At 46.0% G+C, this 21,274-nt stretch overlaps 6 protein-coding genes across 6 annotated transcripts; 1 reads left to right on the top strand and 5 right to left on the bottom strand.

The window, feature by feature from the left end:
• Positions 1-269: 269 nt before the first annotated feature.
• On the bottom strand, positions 270-3,295 carry GLAREA_06477 (uncharacterized protein; the record flags this gene model as incomplete). Its single annotated transcript, XM_008081890.1, has 4 exons — positions 270-2,099; positions 2,236-2,713; positions 2,763-2,903; positions 2,955-3,295. The coding sequence occupies 4 exons, from the start codon at positions 3,293-3,295 to the stop codon at positions 270-272; spliced, it is 2,790 nt and encodes a 929-aa protein (XP_008080081.1).
• A 3,507-nt stretch (positions 3,296-6,802) lies between these two features.
• Positions 6,803-10,301, bottom strand: GLAREA_06476 (Supernatant protein factor (SPF), C-terminal; the record flags this gene model as incomplete). The annotated part of the gene is made up of 7 exons (XM_008081889.1): positions 6,803-6,997; positions 7,075-8,493; positions 8,548-8,778; positions 9,007-9,071; positions 9,282-9,450; positions 9,522-9,710; positions 10,149-10,301. The coding sequence occupies 7 exons, from the start codon at positions 10,299-10,301 to the stop codon at positions 6,803-6,805; spliced, it is 2,421 nt and encodes an 806-aa protein (XP_008080080.1).
• Positions 10,302-10,933: 632 nt separating this feature from the next.
• Positions 10,934-14,889, bottom strand: GLAREA_06475 (Cysteine proteinase; the record flags this gene model as incomplete). Its single annotated transcript, XM_008081888.1, has 8 exons — positions 10,934-11,043; positions 11,099-11,549; positions 11,597-12,047; positions 12,097-12,227; positions 12,277-13,872; positions 13,926-14,382; positions 14,446-14,593; positions 14,661-14,889. 8 exons carry the CDS (start codon positions 14,887-14,889, stop codon positions 10,934-10,936), a joined length of 3,573 nt encoding a protein of 1,190 aa, XP_008080079.1.
• A 1,068-nt stretch (positions 14,890-15,957) lies between these two features.
• GLAREA_06474 (CRAL/TRIO) lies at positions 15,958-17,209 on the bottom strand (the record flags this gene model as incomplete). The annotated part of the gene is made up of 3 exons (XM_008081887.1): positions 15,958-16,322; positions 16,372-16,472; positions 16,530-17,209. 3 exons carry the CDS (start codon positions 17,207-17,209, stop codon positions 15,958-15,960), a joined length of 1,146 nt encoding a protein of 381 aa, XP_008080078.1.
• Positions 17,210-17,730: 521 nt separating this feature from the next.
• GLAREA_06473 (alpha-ketoacid dehydrogenase kinase, N-terminal) lies at positions 17,731-19,236 on the top strand (the record flags this gene model as incomplete). Its single annotated transcript, XM_008081886.1, has 4 exons — positions 17,731-17,828; positions 17,880-17,999; positions 18,050-18,332; positions 18,385-19,236. The coding sequence occupies 4 exons, from the start codon at positions 17,731-17,733 to the stop codon at positions 19,234-19,236; spliced, it is 1,353 nt and encodes a 450-aa protein (XP_008080077.1).
• Positions 19,237-19,752: 516 nt separating this feature from the next.
• On the bottom strand, positions 19,753-21,078 carry GLAREA_06472 (P-loop containing nucleoside triphosphate hydrolase; the record flags this gene model as incomplete). The annotated part of the gene is made up of 4 exons (XM_008081885.1): positions 19,753-20,334; positions 20,385-20,695; positions 20,748-20,910; positions 20,974-21,078. 4 exons carry the CDS (start codon positions 21,076-21,078, stop codon positions 19,753-19,755), a joined length of 1,161 nt encoding a protein of 386 aa, XP_008080076.1.
• Between the last annotated feature and the right edge of the window lie 196 nt (positions 21,079-21,274).

Below are 21,274 nucleotides of genomic sequence, written 5' to 3'. Positions count from 1 at the left end.
GACCAGTGGAAATTAGTACTAATTTTGGGTTGCTCTTCTCGGATTATTAGTTAAATGGTATTGTTCTCATTTAGACCGTTATGCACAAGTATGTTGTGTAAAGGAAAATCTCATCACGATTTCAAGAATGGATGTTTCGGCATTGAATGATAATATGGACTTTTTAGCACCTGATACAGACTAATCTTTAGCCTTATCTTGACCGTGTTTTGACTAATCGTTTGACCTCCATATTGGATGGTAAGCCAAGACAAAGAGAGTATCGGTGCTCAAGTAGAGTACACGTCCCCACGTGTGTATTCCGGAAAAGGTCCCAAAGGTCGAAGAGGCCGTAAGTTCACTATTTCCCCTGCCACTTTGAGTATGGGATCATTACGCTTGTCGATGTGTTTGTATAGTTCGTAATCTCTGATTGCGTAGCCCTTCGAACGGTCCTTTGATTGGATCTCGGTGACCGCTTTTGCCCAAGAGTCGCCTTTCTTCAAATAATGCAATAGCATTTGAAGTCCATCCCAGCGGAATTGAATATTCCTATATCTCGTTGGTTGTGAAAGGGGTTCATTCTTTAGTTCATGGATCCAGTCTCCAATATCGATCTTTTCCTTGGGGGTAAGACGCCGATAAGAAAGTGGAAGATTCCAGAGTGTGTCATGTTTGTAGACCAGTTTGCCCTCAATCTGGGGGGTGAACGGATGTCTTATTGTGTGATGTCCATATCCACTCCGGAGAAGATCTTCCAACATCACAGTCAGCGCTTCCTTGCCCGCTACTTCAAGAACACCAGTGTGTCCAAAGAGACAAATGTCATGCTTATCTGAGTCAACACCCATGGTATTCAAGCATATCGCCAGGTCAAATCCATATGCAGAAAATATATCCGGAGTAGATTCAGCGAAGTGATGTGGATCTTGCTCGTAGGCACCTGCAAGAACACACCTTCCACAATGGGTTGCCTCATGATAGTCCTTCTCATGAATGAGTGTGACTGCTTCCGAATTGCGGATGAAGGATAGATCTGTCGATTTGGGCGTCCGTTGTGCACGGAACTTATCAATCCAGTCGTTCCGCTGATCTGGGGGGATTTGATATAGCTGACGTGGTGGGATCCTAAATTTTGGGGTCCCTCTCCTCCTAGCTATTTTGTGGAATTTCTGAATAAACTCTGGCAGCCTGGGGCGGCTCAATCGACCAAATGCTAAAGCTTCAATGGGTGGCGCATGGTCGGATCTTTTTCTCTCTGGTAAAGCGTACCAAGAGACGCATACGCAGGTAGTAGCAGCTTGGAAGTATTGGCTTGGGGAGCCTGAAAGGCATCGAAAAGTTTCGTTGAGAATCTTCTTGCTACATGAACGTGCAACGTTTGCGACCTGCTGTTTAAAGGTGTTGCGGTTCTTGAAGTTAGCATAATTGAAGATGATCTCAAACGCCGCTTTTGATACCGCCACGTAGGTCAACTCCCGGACAACAGTCCATGACGTATTCATATATATTTTGGTCTCTGTTAACACGTAAAATTCCGGAGAGTCTGATGGTATTGTGTCTTCCGTTGTTATGCTGGAATGGCCTTTCCATCTGCCCTCTAAATCATCAATGTCGTCTTCCGTAAGTACTAAAAGTTCATTCCACTTGACAAGGAAATTCGTAAACTGTCTTGCTGCCTCTTCACCTCCCCCTAATTCTAGAAGTCGCACCACATTTTGTTCTGTGACATAGAGACCCTCTATTCTTGATTCTATTAATGCTGCGGAGCGTACTGTTCCAAGTTGTGAGTTGGGGATAGGAATAGATAAGAGATCTTGGTGATTTAAAGTTGGACCATCGTTGAACTCCAGTTGCTCTTGTTCAAGATCAAGTTCATTTATGGTGCTTGGAGCAGCGAGGACCCAATTTGAGATATTTCTTCGCATTGAAAAAATGTCACTGTCATTTGACAAGGTAACCTGGTCAAACGCTGATCCAGTTACCGTTGACTTGAGCTGACTCAATATTGACGGTCGATATATATCTCGGGCCCAGTCGAAAATGTAGTCGACTATATGTAGAAGCTGCAAAGAACTGTCTTTTGACACTATGGAGCCATCCCATAATTGAAAGATATCCTGAAGATAATCAGTGACTGACAAACATTGATCGTCAATTTTCTGAAAAACAAGCTTCAGGATCTGAGCTCAACGCTCAGCATTTCGTGCACTGTTCTTGACTTGCTGGAAAGAAGAGAATACAAAGGACACTCACATATCTAGTTGGTTGGCTATCAGATATACAACACCCGTAGACTCGCCAAGCATCACCTCGATTCGCGAAAAACCATACGAGAGGCTGTTCCGTTGCGCTGCTATCTGAGACTTGTGCAGCCAAATCCTCTTGCAATTTGAGAAGAGCAAATATTGGAAAAGCTGTTTGCATTTGAATTTCATAAAAGCCGCTTGGGCTTTTACCCGATTTTGCTTCCAATGCCATAAATGGAAATAGCAAAGGCTCGGCTCCACTTTTGAAAGGGCAACTTCTCACCAGTTCTCGGAGAGTGCCATTAGAATCGCTCTCAGTTGTGTCTGGAACTGAGGTTGATAAAAGTCTTTCGAAATTCGTCGTTTCTCGTAGTCCAAAAACACGATCTGGCTCTTGCTTAGGGAGTTGGGATCTTAATAATGGGTCATGGATGATTAATTCTTGGGTGCGATCTTCGAAAAGGAGATTTGTACCAGCCTCATGGCTGTGATAAAATTAGCAAATGAAAAGATATATGACTAGAATTGACAAACTAATCTCGTGGCCGTTCACTAGGTGGACAAATGCAGTGCATACGATTCTCTCGCCGGTCTTTTAGGTTGGCAGCAAAGTTATTGCCTTCCTTGACACGAGCTTCATTCTCTGAACGCCAGAGTCTTGCACGACATTTTGGGCTTGAGACTCGTCAGCATTCACTAGAACTCAATCTGATTGAAATCTCATACCACGCAACTTCAACACTGAATCTGTAGAAGATGAGACTTTCGAGTGCCAACCTCCATCCGGATTCATTTCGCTCTTGGTTGAAGAGTTCACTAGCACGCTTCGCTAGATATTCTGCTCGACTTTTTGTAGCCTCTCGCCATGGCTCTTCAGTAGACCGAATGTCTATACTGGCGCTGAAACTATCAAACTTCTCATCCCCGATCTTGAGAATGCTTTGGAAAGTCTGTTGATGAGCTGCTGGCCAATGGTGCGTATTTGAGGCCGACTGTATTGTTATACCGAATCGTTTGGTGAGTCTCCGAAGGTCTCGCTCACTGTTACTATTTTCGGCGTTTGCCATGTTGGAAAGTCTGGTTCGCAACGGCAATTGAGGAGAGACAGACGCTTTAAACGTAGTTGAGATCTTTCAATGTCGATCCTTATAACAAGCTTATCAGGCCAGAAAGCATTAGCCCAGCGGTAATCGAAACACTCGGTAAAACAAAATAGACCAACTGGCACCCAGCTGCATTAAATCATAATGGTGATGGCTTGGGTGTATTTTCGCGCCGCACGCCACCAACAATCCAACCGCCGCCCCCCTGTGACCTGAAAGCGGGCGGATAGCGAAATTATTCCCCGTCCAAGCAATCTATTATGTCTAGTCACGCACGCCATTAAAGATACAGGCCGTTTTTGGCCATGGTAATACAACTTCACTTGTCTCATTCTACAAATCGTTTTGTGCATAAGCATTGAATCCATTGATGGAGTCTCGAACCCTGACTTATTTGCGTGCCATCGTCCGCCTGAAGTGAACGATGCCAGACTACGTTTGCGAATTCGTAATTATGTCTAGAAAGACCTGATTCCAAAAGAAAGCCTGATACAAAACCATCTAGTTGGGGGTGGGGACTGGAAGAATATTGGCGGGGACAAGTATTAAGAACTTAGAGAAGTCAAAATGGTAGTCTTCAACCCTTGTCATCCAACATAGCCTCAAGATCAAAATGCCAAGTATAGCTTTCAAGGTCCTTAAGTATACGAACTCTCCAAATTTTGAGGCACTTTAGCAATTGAGTAAATCTATTGTTTTCTATGAGAAAATAAGAACCTATCTAGTGGCGACCGGAAGCTATCTGGAACCCGTCAAGTTGAACCTCCGCTCTCAACTGCTTTTTCTCGAAGTCAACATTCTCTTCCAGTAAACTTTCACAGCAAAGTTTCTAGTCTCATGGGGTAGACTCGATCTTTAAGTTTCGAATGTCTCATGTGGAACTTCTGCTCTACAATTCTGCCTTTTTCTCCAGCGAATTATCTTCACAATACAGTACTAGATCATGCGACGAAAGGATCGTATAGTTTGCGTATGGTAGACAAAAACAAGTATATAACAATTTAAGGCTGATTCTTTAGTTCCAATCGTATTCACAGAAATGCATGTGCCTTCCACTTCCTATTAAAACACCCGAAAGGACGAGGATAACTCTGTCTCTTTCACTTGAAAGCATCATGGGTTCAAAGATGTCTTTGTGAAAATCTTGACTACATTCTCATGATTCTTTTTCCTTTCAATTTGTTGGAAAATCTCTTTGCGAAGACCCCGGTTACATTCTCAAGATGTGTGTTCGGTCTTAATGAGTGGACTTTTCCTTTGATCAGAGAATATATCTCATTCCACGATGGGTTTCCATGCCCTTTCTCGTTGGAAGCCTTTGAAATGGGCGAGCTCAATTCCGCTATAAAATGTAAGAGATTTTCCTAATCAGAATATTAAAGTTCCATCTAACCCTTCATCTTAACCTGCTTTAACAAGTCAAACGTCTTTCAACATTACGCTCTAAACCTTCAATACACATTAAAATCTGACCGGTCTTTACGATTATCTAATAAGTGTACTAATATTAAATATACTATCTGGAACCATGTCACAATCTCAGGCCCGAAGATGCAACGAGTGCAACGACACAGGCGAAGTTGAAATACCATGTGAAACATGCCACCGCATTACTCACCCAACTGAACCAATTAACCCAGGACGAATTTTTGGACGCTGCAACCATGAAGAATATGGTTGCAACGCTACCGGAGGACCAGGACCAAGAGAACAAGCCGAGGATCCACCCCAACTCTGTTGCATGGAATGCGGAGGACAAGGGTATTTATGGAAGGAGTGCCCTGCCTGCTATGGTATTGGACATGAGGTAAAACGCTGTACCTGTTACATTGGTAGAATGCTACCGGGATATCGGGAGAATATGCTTTATGGTCATCGCTGGAATCACTAGTGCAATGTAGATCCTATCTTGAAACAAGCACAACCTACATGGTTTTACAAGGCAAGGAAACTCAACAGCAAGATTGATTGTATAGCGTAACCCAATTAGAACAGCTTTGGAATAAATTTCTGACTTTCCACGCTTTCGAAGACGAAGAAGAGGTTGGCAGTAGAACTAATCTGTGACAGTAAACGCTTTTCTCGTATTACTTTTTCCAATATGAGTGCCAGTTCTCCATCTGAGCTTCAACCTCTCTCTAATCGTCAGTGATTCGTGGGATATATTGTCCCGTTTATATTAGGTGTTGTTGTATATTGAAGTTTAAGTAAAGGTGCAAGAATGTTAACTACTGAGAGAACATTGAAGTTCGTAATGACTAATGTGTTTTTTGCTGGTGTTTTCACTGAAGCGGAAGTTGAAAATCAAGTGGAAGGAACGACGAGTCTGCCGGGAAGTATTACTCTTATTAGGGGCGACTTTGTTAGGTACCCTCACTAGCTAACAACGTCGTAGAGCATAATGGGTTCATGTCAATGAAATTTCAAGGGACTCGGAATACAAAAACAATAGTTTTAGTCCATTACCAAAACCCCATCAAAAACAGCCATTTGTTGTAATTCAGAATCACATTTATCTTTTGACCTCCTAAACCTGTACACAATGCACATAATCTTAATTTTGATTCCTGATTTAAACTTCTTAATTATATAGCTACTAGTAGTCATAAAAAATTATAAAAGTACTGTCTTAAAATATAGGTTTAAAATTAGAGTATTAAAAGAAGTCTCGTTTTACAGCCGACCTTACCTTACTTCAACTACTCGCACCGAAGCAAATACGACCTATATTTAAACCTAAGAGAAAGATCTTTAAATTTGAAACGAACCTCTTTTTCTACCGAGAGCTTCTTATTTAAAGTTCTTCGGTAGCTAGATATCATGAAGTGTTTGTAGCGAGTTTTGTGGGAAAAGGCGCCTTTGACCCGTTAGTGTACTCTCTACACGTCGTTCGAAAAGGACTTGAAAGGGAGTCATTTGTTTATACTATTCTTGACAGAAGAACTCTGGCAACGGTTACTAGGACGAGATGAAGATAAAACTTTGAATTTCATGTTAGTTCCATACCCAACTTTCGACCTCAAAAAAACCTACATCAATAGGACAACAACACCCGACGATCAAATTACTCTCCAACAGACGACTCAGCACTATCTCAATCCTATTCCATAAGGACGATGACCGTAACTTTGTATCATCCAAAGCTGAGGGTTGAGGGTTAAGGGGGATGGCGAGGTAGGTCAGGGGGTTGACTGGTTGGTCGATGTTGGAAGGGGATGTGTAGATGATATTATGGATTCAAAGGGGTTTTTGATTTGGCTTGCGGTATTCATAACGCGGGGTTGAAGGCAAAACAAGTATGAAGAAACAACAAACGACCAGAAAGTTTGGAACAGCCGTGTCGATTCCCCGAATCCAATCCCCTGGCTATGCAGATGCCCCAACCTTCAAGGTACAATATATATATATTCTTACACCATGCAACCTCAGAGCCCCCCTGTGATTCCATCCCCAGGATCCCAATACAGATGCCTAATCAGAATCCTCATCAATCCTAGCCCTCTTACTCCCCCTCTCCTCACCATCTTGCAACCCATACCCCCTCTTCTCACCACTCCCACTTCCACCAGCAGCAGTACCGCTTCCCTCACCAACTTTAGCCAAGAAATCATCAACCGCAAAAACATCACCCGTGTCCTTTTCAAACTGTACAGGTCCTTCTCTCGCCTAACCACAACAATTAGCATTCATCTCACAAAACCAAACCCAAATCAAAACGAAAAAGAGATAGAAATAGCACTAACCTCAACATCCCCACTCCCCTTAAAAGTCCCCTTCCCCAACGCTTCCCCAAACCGATTACTCTTCTGAATCTTCCCCATCTCCATCTCGGCCGCCTCCTCATCATCCCCATCATCCATATTCTGTCTTGGGCGGTAAATACTATTAATCGCGTCATGCGCTTGGAACAGCGGTTTGTCATACGCCTGATCCTCGTTGAATCCCGAATCAAAGCCGCTGGTGCGGTTGAAGAGCCGGGAGTCAAACATGCTTTCGGAGGATTGCGTCGGTTTCGCCAGACCGAGGGCGACCTTCTCAGAAATGTCACGGTTCTGTTCACGCGCCATCATTTGGACACGTCGTTCGGCGCCCATACGTGATTGTCGGAGTTTGCGCTCTTCTTCACGTTGGCGTTCTTTGCGCGCCTTTTCTCGTTCGCGGATTTCGGCTTCTTCGCCGCTGTCTGATTCGGATTCAGAGTAGCTGTAGCTTCCGGATCTTGAGCGCGAGGTTCTTGAATTCCGTCTTCCAGATCCAGCTGCTGCTCTGTCTTCTCGTGCCTTTTGCGCCAACATTCGAAGATGGTCTTCCTTCTGCGCCTTCTCCTTCTCCGCTAATCTCTGCTGCATTTGCGCTCTCGATTTAACTTCCTCTCTCGCATGGCGATCAGCTGTGAACAGCGCCTCTGCAAACTGTGCAAATTTGTCGTTAATCGTAACATCCTGCAACCCTCTCCCATCGGCAGCCAATCTCTTGTCCAGTGGAACAGTATAACCCTTTGGATTCTTCCAATTTGACACTGGCGGGGGTATCTTCCAAGCCTCCTGATCCTCAGCAGTCAGTTTCCTAGGCGGCGAATGCATAACAGGCGGCGGCGGACTAGGCGGTCCTCTTGGGATCTTCTTATGTTTAAATTTAGGTGGTTCCATAGGATCAACCTGCCTCTCCACAATCTTCATAATCCGATCATTCTTCCTCGTGTTATCGCCCATCTGATTCGCAGGCGTGTACCGTACGAAAGTCGGCTGGCTTCTATTCCCAACATTCACATTCTTTGGTTTCTGCGCTGCCACAGCACCATTAACCAATTTCGCAAGCGCTTCCTTCGTCCTCTCCGTCGATGCAGCAACTTCCTCCTCGCTTGGCCGGTCAAGGTTGATATCCCCCGCATCAGCGCGTTGTCGTAAAGGTATCAGATCTTTGAACGAAGCATGAACGATCCTTTTATCATTATGGCCCTGTCTCGCGATCGCATCATATTTAATCTTTCCCTCTCCATCGACTTGAATAGCCAGCGCGGTACTTGAAGCTGCATTCTTCTTTCCCATGTCAAGTGGGTATTGGGCGACTGGAATTTCCGGAAACGCGCCTCCATCCCCAAAGTCTTCTGGTGCTCGAGGTCGCCATCCTGCGCGCTGTCCGTAAGGTGGTGGTCCAGATTTCTGAGACCCAACTATTAGTATGTATCGACATTCTTCCTCAAGATAGCGACTTACCCGTAAAACAATCTGCGAGTCGTCCAAGGTACCTGCTCCTACGATTCTTGGACCACGGTGTTGCGCATGCTGTGGAATTTCCTCTTCTTCGCCTGTGTACTTTGGTTTTGGTAAAGACCTCGATAATTGCGCAGCTATGTTCGTCATCTTTCGATATGTGGTGTAGGGAAGAGGTGGGAGGGTCGTAAATTTTGAAGAGTTCATGAAGTCAAATTGTCGCGATCCAGACCCCTGTCATCATCAGTGAGGTAGATTCACGCTAATCCAAAACAGTCGCAAGGCTGAACATTTTATGAGGAATATGTCACTTCGCAGCGCTATACTTGTAGATGACAGATTAATTGCTACAATTTCTTGTTGACAAATTGTAGCCAGACGGATATATAACTCCTCGCACTTTTACGAGTCTTATAAAAATACAAAATAGTTCCGACTCCCCGTTGTCCACGCATATCGTACTCTCAAAGCTATTCCTTGTCCACTCCAACCAAACAGCCTCTTCACACGTACCCTTTTCTCGCTCCCTATGTCACAATTAGCATTTCTCCTCATTGGACCTACATCTTCTATATTCCCATATCCCTTTCTGCTGGGAAACTCCCAAAATCTCCCAATTGTAAAAAATATCTCACGTACCTGGAAAAAGAACCTAACAATAAACACCTGTAACCCAGCCATGCAAACCATCATCAAGCTTTCAATCACGCTAAAGTTGAAGATTCTTCTCTCCGTACTCCTCACGGTGCTGAAATTTCGGTTCTCACGGGTACGGAAATATTTCTGGTTTCGTGTAATAGTCGACAGTTGGCCGGAGAGCTTGAAGATTGACTCTTCGAGAGCAGATGTCTGTTCGGGTGAGGTGCCTTGTTTGGCAGGAATGGAGGCGCGGGCTTCGTTCTCGACCTGATGAGACATAGTAATTAGCCTCTAATACCCAAAACAAATGCTGAAGGAGCAGGAAGCAATGAACGTACAGCGATCTCGAAATCCACAAATTTCTCTGCAAAAGTACTCATCTGGTTGTTGAAGCAGAAACGGTATTCTCCCGTCTCCGTAGCTGTGAATACAAAATCTCCCTGTCTTTCCTTCTCTCCATCCATAATGATTTTATCATTCGGCCCTACAACCTCGTAATCGACATCGAAAGATCCTCCGGCTTGAACCTAAAGTTGGCAAATATGTCAGCATATGTTTTCCAATCTGGCATTAGTTCGCCGTCCACAGCGTTATTTGTCCCTCCATCGCGCCCAATTCCAAGTACTCATCCAACGAACGTCCTCCCTCTTTCTCAGCCTTTCATCCCCTCCCCAAAATCCTGTCTCGCTTCTTCCGTTATTCCCTTGCTCCCCAGTTTCGCTGTACCAGACCCATTCCCCCGTTTAACAGCCCCCTCTCCAATCTCTCCCTCTCTCCCTCATCCCCTCTCTATTCCCTCTCCCTTCCCTCTCCCTTCACTACCCCATTCCCCCTCCCTTCCCTTCCCTATCTCCCCTCTCTCCCCCTTCCCCTTCCCCTTCCCTTTCCCCCTCTCCCTCTCCCCCTCGCCAACTCCCTCTCCCCCAAATCAAACCCAGAACCAAAGAAACACCCCCCATACTCACAGCAAAATAAAAAGCAATCTTCGCACCCATCTTCTCCACGCTCGTAAAAAAGCACGCCTTCTCGTTCGCCGCAAGTTTATACGTGAGCGCCGTCGCGGAGACCATCGTGAGGGGGAGGGCCAACAGGCCGGTCGTGAGGTGTGAGAGGCGCATGGTTGGGTGTATCGATGGGCGTGGGCGTGGGTGTGGGCGTGGTGGTAGAAGGAAGAAAGAAGAGGGAGGTAATAGAAGGGGAGGTTGCAATTGAGGCCAAATTTCTAAAGGTCGCGATTTCAGGGACAGGGGTTAGATGGGATGGGTCGGTGCGAGATCGGTCCGGTGTACCCCTGAGGTGAACACGCGAGCGACGTGAGAATAAACCAAGCGATTCTAAGTACAGTCGCAAAACGATACCCACTCACAACATTCATTACAAAGACCAAACATTGTTTTCACTATGCAAAAACCAACTCTTTTACGACGATACAATTCCTCAGCTATATATTTAACTGCAACGCCAAACTCTTGCGGTTTGCAACCCTCACTTCGGGGACTACACGCCACATGCAATACTTCAACTCCATGCACGCTCGATAGAAACTCATTCGAATCGATCCATCAAAATAATGCCGTCTAACGAGCGACCCTTTCATTGGGCGACCTCTAAGCATCTTCACTTTGCTTTTACCACCACCGTCCAGAATTTGTTTCCATGCCACCTTCAGCGCCGGGATCCCCTATTTCATAACATACAAAAACTCGGCTCGGTAGTATCGAATCCACATGTTGGCGCCCTTTTAATAAGTCTACTTCAAAAAGAGATCCCCAGCGCCGTTACGGATAACGCGTGTTCGATCAATGTGATCCAATCCAAGCATGTCATCATCGTTACTTGCTATTTCCCAGATAACATCCTCTGTGTTTTGTCAGTCTCTAGTGTGAGAAAGGGGGGAAGGATACTATGTGCTTACCATCATTCAGATATGTCGGCTTAGAGTATGAGCTTCTCTTGACAACAGCAAACTTGATCTTCTCAAAGTTCTTGCCTTTGACACCCATCCTCTTCTCAAGTCGCTTTTTGGTATCCGCAAACTTCTCATTTTCCATTATGCGGAATCTAAAAGGAATGCCATGAGCCTTGTTTGGCTCACCTTGGAAATGGAATGCTTGGATGATCTCATTCTGCTGCGCATCGAGATCTTCTTTCGGTATCCTTTCTGCAACGAGTGTAACATAGTCGGTAATGCTGATTACAGATTGATTCCGAGGAGGAGTGTGTTCTTTATGAATCTTGTGGCTGTGCAACTCATACAGTCGAATAGGGCCTCCTGTCTCTTCGTCGTCAATCCCGGCTTTCTTGATCAAGGCATTAACTACATCTTGTGCGTTGCCATTCTTGGGAACAAGAATGTTGACAGCCTCCTAGAAAATTGTTAGACAAGTAACCAAAAGATAATAGTGATACATACGTCTTTGGAAACGCCTTCGCTCAGCCAATACACAGTGACAGGCTTCTTGGTATCAAGTTCCGACAGACTGATCTCCAGGACCTCAAAGAATAGCGAGTCAAACCTTTGATTGTTGTTGCTAAACGTGCTATATGGAGGATTGAGGATCGTTTGTAAAGTTTGTGATGGACCTCGCTTGACCGCTGCTTTCGGATTGTTGGTGGTTGCATTTACGGTCCAGAATCGAAGGTGGGTGCCATCCAAGCCTAGCCTCTCGCCAACCTTAGCGGCCATCTGATCATACGAGTGTTTGGCGCTCAGAATTAAACTGAAATTTTCGAATTCCTCGGGATTGGCGTTCCGTACTGGGTGTGGGTGAAAGCGGACCACTCGTCTATGGACGAGGAAATCATAGAATTGCCGAGCATCCTCGATTCGACCGTCGATGGGGACACTCTTCAGACTTACACTCCTGTGAAAGTTAGCGATTGGCCTTTAGTATAACAAACAGCAGGACTTACTCCCGATCTGACTCCGACGAAACTCTCGAATCGGTCGATTTCTGAAAACAAACGATATCACCATCTTGAAGCTCAGCCGCCTTCAATGACTGCTTCGCTTTCAAAGGCTCTATCATGCTAGGTTTGATTTCCTGTCTTATGTTAGCTTGATCGAATGGTAAAGGCACGATTAAATATTACCTCGAATAGTTTCAACGCCAACCTTTCCCCAGAAGGCAATTTCTCGGGCCAGCCCATCTTCTTCAAGATGACAGGAGCCAACTCTTCAACTTTCTTGTCTCTACTGATATAGATGTGTCCGGCACCACTCAGCTGTTGATTGTCCACATCGAAATACTTTAAGAAAAGAAGGAACAAATCCGTCCTGTGGGCGACACCATTAGGCGTGCTAGGATGAACGGGCCAAATGGCATTTCCATCCTTGTCCACACCTTCCTGAGCAGGTTCCGCCCACAACCGTAGCTCGGCTGTCTTACTCCCAACAAGCTTCTGGTGCGCTTCCTCGAGAGTTACATCCAGATTGCTTAGTGGCATGTCAGGTCGAGTGGTTTTGTTTTGTCGATTGACCATACTCCAAAGACGTAATTTGTTGGGATCAGCATTGGTGTCCTCCGCGACCTTATCTATTAATTCTCGTAATGTGGCTTTCCGCAGCATACGATAAGGTCTAGCCGCGGCAGGGTCGACATCATGATTTGCATCAAAATTGGTCAGGTCAGTGCCGCCATGCGCATTGTAGGTATCCTCCGTGATCACTTTCACCCAGAGGTAAAGATGCTGTTCATCACGCTCCTTTTTTCGAGCTTCTCGAACAGCAGCCTCCTCATCAAGCTTCCTCTGTAAATGCGGAGGGGTATCTTCTTGTAGAACGGGAAGCAACACCTTGTCTTGTCTCGATTCTCGGATGTATACCAACATGTACGCGCTGTTCTGGCGCATGAGTGGAGTTCCAGCCTTTGACATATGGACTGTGCCGTTAACTGTATATTCTCCACCGAAATTGTCCTCAAGCGCCTCTCTCAACGTTGCTTTGGTGACCTTATCATCGTCGTATTTGTAGAACCAGCCATCTTTCGTAGGTTTAATGAAAGCGTAATAATGTCCAGCATTCAGATCTCCACTGTGTACGAGAACACTATGAAGCTTGTAAATCCATGGCTCTGATCGATCCGCGTCTGTAGACAAATATGGCTCGGCATCAAAGGTCTCTGGAAACTCGTAACGATCGTTAACCTTCATCATGGCATCATGCTCTATATCGTACTGGAAACGCTTAAGTTGTAAGTGAAGAACTTCCGGGAAAGATTCGAAGATGACGCCTTTCTTTGCGTCTTGTAGTTTGAATTCGTCGCCCGCAAAATACTGATTTTCACCATCCATCGTCTCGACCTGGACATAATCCTTGAATCCCTCTTCGATACTTCTATTACCAGAGACATTCAACTGGACGTCCCAGAAATCTTCAACTCGGCGAGATTCGTATTCGACATTTATGCATGAAATGTAGGTTCTAACCTTTCCAGAGAACAGACTAGGCAAGACATTTTCGGCCTCAGTGCCTTTCATTTTTTCTTCCATTCGCTCCATAAGCTTCCGTGATAATTCTTGTACATCTTGCTGCTCAAATATGTGTCGCGTTTCCCAACCGAAAGATTTCGTAAGTTCATTAGTTCCAACAGCGTTATCAGATGTCTGAAGTTGGTAGAATAGTCGTTGAAGGGTATATGCCGAATTCGACAAAGTCTCCTCGTCTCCGGTTGGTATCTGGTAGATAGCCTAAGCTGAATTAGTATTGCTTCACAAGCGTCGGTGAGATTGTGCAAACCCACCTTTCGAAACGCATTCGTAAAGTATAATGACTGAATCAGCGAATTGAGGTAGCATGTCGCGCCTTGGTTCTTCAATCCTACAAAGCCAGTCTCCTTCTTCGAGTCATAATTCAAAAAATTGTGCCAAAGAACGCCGGTCTCATCTTTTACCACTCGAACATAGGCTGTGACCATTGCCTCATCGCCTTCAACCAGCAAGCGTCCACTATCTTCCCAAGTAGAGTTCCATAGCTTCCTCAACTCTACAAAGCGTGTAAAGCCCCAGTCGCCCTCCTCCTTGGTGAAGCGATGGTGCGCGGTATGGTGTGTATACAGTTCTGGACATTTCGGATTCCAGAGAACAAGTCCAAACTGCGCGCAACATGTGTAATCTTCTGGAGGCCCATCCGGATAACCCTGTTCCAGATAAAAAGAAGCATGATCGACGTTATTACCATAAGGAAACATGAGCACGCGCCTGAGCCAGTTAGTCCGTCTTCCTGCAGTAAGGAATTCCTAAAACTATGCACAAGAAACATACCAAGGGAAACCACCAACTTCGAAAACAGGTCCATGCTCTCTCCTCTTCGCTCCCCTCCACTGTTCTATGTGCCATGTGTGGTAGCCTTCCGCAAGAGTTTCTGGCTGTTCGGGGAGGGGTGGTAGGACCAGGTTTTTCATCGCCTCATCTGTGCTATGGATCAGCTTCTTAATCTAGTAACACTCTTTGCGCCGCAGGGAGAGAGGTGGACGTACAATCGTCGGCGCGCTGTGCAGGTTCGCCATCGCTGTCTGGGTTGATGTTGATCACATCGTCTTTCTCGTTCAAATCCGAATCGACAATTAAATCTTCGGGATCGACAAGCATGTCATTGGGAGACTCGATACTCTCGGCATACGGCTGCTCAGGCGAAGAATCAAAGTCAGCGGGGTCGTCTCCAACAATTTTTGGCAGCACCAGGGCCAAATCCGTCATGCCATCCATCCTGCGCGGGGTCCCAAAGGGAGATTGCGTGGAGTACACTTGGGAGGGAGAGATGCGGAAGCTGGGGGTTCACTTACCGGATTCATGGTCGCAGGTGCAGGTACAGGTACAGGTACGCCTTCCCAGAAAACGAAAACCCAAAGTCAAATGAACAAAGAAGGCGAAGAAGGAAGGAGTAATGCAGTCGGGAGCTTTCCTGGCCGGAGCACGATGTTCAGATGGGAGCGATTTGGTCGACAGATTCGCTTGAATTTGGGCCAATCACTGGTGACGTAGGCTTCTGGCAACCCGCTTCTGTTTAGGTCGCAGGCACAAAGTCTTGGTGCTGCACGACAAAGTTTTGTGATGGAAATGTAGGACAGCTAGATAGCTTTCCTGAAGATAGGAATTGCAGTGTTTGATGCTGTTCCACAGTTAGCAACGAGTAAGAAGCTTGTAGTCTCGACTCGACCGAGGTGGCGTTAGAAATGTTGCACTGTTGTCAGGTGGCGGAGCGGCCTTGTTCTGGTAAGCTCAAGCTAATGAATCAGACAAGGCTGACGAAGCTAGCAACTTGAATTTGGACTAGGCGATGGCTTGAGTAGTTTTTGAGTTGAGGGTAGGAGATTCTCGTTGAAGCGATCAGGTTGTATTGAAGGAAGAGCAGTACTTAAGTCAATTTCATGGAACTTGAATTCCTACCATGAATCATATGAATTTGTCGCGGCAAAGGATTCATGGACGTAGCTGGTCTTATCCTGAATGAATAAAGGTTATCCTTGCAATGAGCAACGACCCATTCAGCCTACAGACAGTGTCAGACACAGCTTCAAAGAGGAAATTTTTGTGTTTCGGGATTTTGCATAGGCACACATCCCATTCACGTTGGAAAAGCATCTAGGTATAGAATGCTTTATTCAATAAAGCATTTTTGCAGTGTTGCTATCATGTTTTGGATATCTTGCGCGAAGCTGAAAACACTAATAGCAAACCAATCTCAATGGAATATTTTCAAACCGGCAGCATACATAATTTACACCCGAACCCCCCAAATATATACTAGAACAAAGGTATGTGAGCGCAAACCTCTTAGTCCTCAGTAGCCTTGACGTCGGCATCCGCTGGAGCATATCTAACAGTCAACCCCTCTTTGATGTCCTTGCCCTTGCCACCATAAGCAACTGGCAAATCCTGGCCAAAGTCAGGAAGTTCTGCCGCTAGGTTGCTGCCGTAGCTCAAAGGATGGAATTTCTTGACAGTCTCGGCACTTAAGAAGAGCTTCATTCCAGCAAACACCCATCCCATGACAAGTGGCACATTGACAAAGAATTTCTCTTTCAACAACTCTGGATAGGCCATGCTGAATGTTTCAATGGTTTTCTTCGAGGCTGCTTTGACGCTAGGATCCATTCGCAGGAATGATACATTGAGGTAGTCATGTACTTGAACCATACCTGAAGTTCTGATTAGATTTGTATATCTGATGTGAATAACAAGACTCACGATATGGGTCAACTCCATCTTCTGGGATCTTCTCTGTCGCGGATTTGAGGTCAAGCTCCTGAACAGAGAGCTCCATGAGAGCAGCACGCCACTTGATGAATCTAATTCGAGGATTAGCATATAACCAACCATTTTAGCAACCGAAAGAAAGTACTCACTCTTCAACATCCCCAAAGGTAGCCTTCTTATCCTTAACCGCACCATAAATATTCCACGTGACGATCTCCTTCACCTTTCCTTCTGGCTGAGAATAAACAGTCACATATCCCAGATCTCCAAACCTTGACGTATCAAACTCAACATCAGTGAGTAGCTTCCTAGGATTCATCTCCTTCCGCCACTTCAAAGCTTTCTTAAGCTGCACGATAGCCTCCGCCACATTTTTATTATTAGCTCTGAGAAACTTCTCAAGCACAATAGTGGTAGGAACGTGATTGATATCGGCAGTGAGTTCGACACCCCACATCTCACTCTGCTCTGTATCCTTAATCAAAGAAGGAAGTTCATTAAGCATATTCTCCATTGCTCCTTTAACTTCCACGAAATCAACAGTTTTCTTTTCAGGCGTTGATGTCTCTGTTTTCGAAGATTTCTCGGGTGTGGTCAGGGTGTTGGATGGTGGTGACACCGAATCTGCAGCAGGTGATTTTGGCGCATCAGGTGCAGGAAGAGATTCAGGGGCGGTTGATGGCTCATTTGATGTGGGGTCTGTAGATGCGGCTTTTGAAGTTGCATCGACTGCTTTTGGATCGACGGCCACAGGAGCAACAGATACAGGTTCTGATCTCATTTTGGCTTCAATATGTGGATTTAATGGTTGTTGAAGTTTGGGTTTCATATTGAAATTGAAGGTATTCCGAAACGTGCCACTATCATCGCTACGTTGACTCCAGATCCCTCAATAATTGGTCCGAAAAGCGGAGATCAGCTAGGGGATAGCTATGTTAGGCGAACGTGACGGGCGCGCCCGAAGCTTCTTTGAGCTTTCTCGAGTCCGTCAAGTTTATCAGTCGAGATCTTTTCCTTCTTGTGGAATATACCTATCTCTGCTCGATCTTATATTTCTCTTCTATTAACTTGGCAATGATGCTCATTCGGGAGTAACCTTCTTCCGGCAAATGAATTGCTCAAGCTCCAAAATCCCCGATATTGCCTTTTTGTGCCCTGATCTACCGCCCCAAGTGTCAGGGTGCGGATCGGCCCCGCAACCAGTGTGAAGGTCTCTCCGACTTCCCCACGCCAGAAACCTGCGGTATATATACTTTCAAGTATCTCTAACTCAAAACCTTCGCTACATACTCGTATGGAATCGAGGGAATGCTGCGCTCCTGCTCGCAGACTGGGCCACGGTCCGTGGGGATGACCAGAAGAGCCGGACGTGGTATCTCTCTCTCTTGTGAGCAAGTTCGAACTGTTCATCAACCTCCACCTTGGAGACCCGCGTACTCTCTTGACCAGTGAGTCAAATAACCTCTTATGAGAAAATATAATAGCTAACTGATTGTTAGATGGGTTGCAAAAGAAGCTCGGCCTATTAGCTTGAGACAGCTGATGGTATTTGGGCGAACCCTAACAGAGAGCCGCTTGATTAGCTCTGCCAACTACGTCCGAACTGAGCTACCCACAAGGTATCAACTACTTTCTGGATATGCCATTGCGTCAACTAATTATTCGCCAGACTTGCTCACCGGATAAGAGACATGCAAACCCTCCCATACGTTGTTGTCACGAACCCCCACATCAGTCAGGTCTACGAGTTGTACTACAAAGCTTTCGAGGGACTGAGAAGGATTCCGGAAATCAAGACTTTAGATGACAACCAAAGGTTCTGTGAGAAGGTGGGGCAGAATCTGCAGGAGCACTTGACGGTTATCCCAAAACTGGCCATGGGTGTATTGGAATGTCGAGATTTGATGAGACCAGAGGATATGGATAAATTTATGAATACGATACTTCGCTCCGTATGTATACTTTCGTCACGAGAAATGCATGCCATTGACTGACGAATCGTAGCGTATATCTCGCCGAGTTATAGCAGAGCAGCATATCGCACTTACCGAGACATTTCACAGTCCACACCACTTCCCAGAGACACCTCTTCGTGAAGCGGAGTTCGTCGGCGAAGTACTTGTAAAATGCAACGCCCAAGAGGTAGTAATGCGCTGCGGTCAAGAAGTCGCGTCTCTTGCCTCAGCAGCCTACGGGCCGTCAACTCTTCTCCCAGAGATCAGACTCACCGGCCACCTAAGCGCAACATTTCCATATATACTGAGTCACATCGAGTACATAATCGGCGAACTCCTCCGCAACTCCCTCCAAGGCCTAGTAGAAAAGCAAAAATCAAACCCAGGCCCACCAACTCAACCACCACCCATCGAAGTCACAGTCTGCGAAGCCCAACAACACGTTATAATCCGCGTTTCCGACCAAGGCGGCGGTATCCCCCAGGACATCCTCCCCCACATCTGGTCCTTCAGCAAAGGCCCCCGCTCCCTCTCAACCCTTCAAAACCTAAACCAAGTCCCCAAAATGGCCGCCACATTACAAGAACTACGACCGAACCACCCCTCGCCCCTCTCACCACCAAGTCCATCCGCGAGCTCCCTCCCCAAGTCCACCGGCACGCCGCCAACCAAAACCGGTGTCCTCATGCACGATTCCAGTCTCGCTTCTTTAAGTTCTCGTGATCCGAATTTAAGATTAGGCATGGGTCTGCCGTTGAGTAGAGTGTATGCGGAGTATTGGGCTGGGAGTCTGGAGTTGCATAGTCTGGAGGGGTATGGTGTTGATGCGTTTTTGCAGATTAGTAAGTTGGGGAATAAGAATGAACAGCTTACTATGAGGGCTAGTATGGATGCTGTGTAGGATGGACATGTGAAGGGGAGTATGGCTTTACGTTTTCTGGATCTTGGTGGGCAGTTATATCAAATTCTAGTCTGGAGTCAGGACCGCATGTGGGGGATCTCGTGGCATTGTTGGAGATGGGAGTGCGGGGGTGGAGATGGCGGAAGAGTTAGGAAGTAGAAGATACCCAGTAAGCCTTTTTGATTACTTCAATTCAAATCGCGAATTTACGACCATAAAACCACACATTCCATCTGACACCCGGCACCACAGAACATGGTAAAAAAAAGAATTACATTTCGTGGCTAAAGCTAATCTGAAAACAACAACAACAAAAGGACTTCGGAAAATCGCCTAAAAGCTACCTACGGATAATCAGGGGGGAATTAAAAAAGGGTAGACCGTAACAGAAAAAGAAGTGGTCGCTGCTGTTCCGCGTATAACCACTTCCATGAAAACACCATTCCGTTCATTTTTCATGATCCGGGGCGCCACGAGATTCCATTATCAACGCTTCAAAAGGTATCAAAAAATTGCTTAACGACGACCGTGGCTTCGTGCTGCTGCGCTTCCCTGCATGCCTTCGAGCTCCTGCTCCAGGGATTTGATGGCCGCGTGGGTGCTCTCCAGATCCTTGTTCAGGCGGTCACGTTCGCTGATGAGTTTCTGCTCCCACTGTCTGAATCGGTGCTCTTCGATCTTGACTTGCTCGGTGAAGCGCTTTCGGAGACTCTCCTCCTCTTCTTTGAATTTGGGGTTGTCGAGTTTTCTTGGGCGTGCCTCGCCGAATTTACGGGTTTCCATCTGCTGGGCGCGGTAGGCCTCGTAGTGTGCTTCTTCGGTGGTGTGGATGAGGTCGAGCATGTGTGTTCGGATGAGGATGGATCGGAGTTTCTTGAAATCGCAGTGGTCCTCGTTTTCAACTTCGGCTACACCCCAGGAGTATTGACGACCCTTGACGATACGCCCATCGCTAGTCTTAACATCCTTCTCAGAGCCAATAACAGCAAATGGCATAGCAGTTGTCAAAAGGCGCGCGTGTTGTGCAGCAGCTTCATCGTCTTCCTCGACTGGTGGTGTATAAATCTTGATACCTTGTGCCTCGATGACAGCTCGGATCTAGAAAATGTAAGTATTGTGCGACCACACCGCTCCGGGAATCCACCTACTCTTTGCTTGAATCTGGCCAGGTCCGCTGGACTGAGGGTATCTGCCTTTGCAACAACTGGAATCAAGTTCACTCTGGAGCTCAATCTCTTCATGACCTCAATATCTAATGGCTTCAACGTGTGTCCGGTAGGTCTAATAAAGTACAGGCATGCGTGAACACGAAGATCGATTTTGTCAACACGGCGCGGTTGCTGCTCTTGCAACATATATGACTCATGCTGATCGTCTAAGAACTCGATAATTGGCATCCATGAGTCGCGGTTGTTGACATAGTCTCCAAAACCTGGGGTATCAATAACGGTGAGGCGGACTACCAATAATTAGCCACATTATTTTGTACTACCAGTCGCACAAACACATACCTTTGAAGAATTTCTCCTCCAGCTCAGCTTTGGTAATTTCGATCTCAACAGTTTTGTCTACTTGTTTCGCATGTCTGCGCTTGTGATCTGCGTAGTTCTTGATCGTGGTGGAGAAGAGGGTGTTGATGAAGGTAGTTTTTCCAAGTCCAGATTCGCCAGCAACCTAGACATTATTAGAATGAATAATTCCTTGATCTTGCGATTTCGCCGACCAGAAAAAGCGTACCATAATAGTGAAAGCAGCTCCTCTCTTTGCGACAATCTTGTGTCGCTGGTTTGGTAAATTGGCAATACCAATTGGGGACGCGCTTTCCGCGGCGGGAGGAGCCATTGTGAGAGATTTATAAATTACTGTCTTTGAGACGGTCTTGTGACGAGGTCTAAGACTTGGACTCTAAAAGTTAATATTCCGTGCTGAGCTTTGGAGAATTGTGGAGGTGCTTCTTCAGGAGATTCGCTTCCACTTGTCGAGGAAATTCGCAACTGCCCCTGAGGACCCTGTATCGCGCTAGTAACCCATGCCACTT

This window comes from Glarea lozoyensis (assembly GCF_000409485.1).
Source record: "Glarea lozoyensis ATCC 20868 chromosome Unknown GLAREA15, whole genome shotgun sequence".
Taxonomy (NCBI): domain Eukaryota; kingdom Fungi; phylum Ascomycota; class Leotiomycetes; order Helotiales; family Helotiaceae; genus Glarea; species Glarea lozoyensis.
The sequence above is the reverse complement of the archived record's forward strand: the minus strand, read 5'-3'. Positions and strand labels throughout refer to the sequence as shown.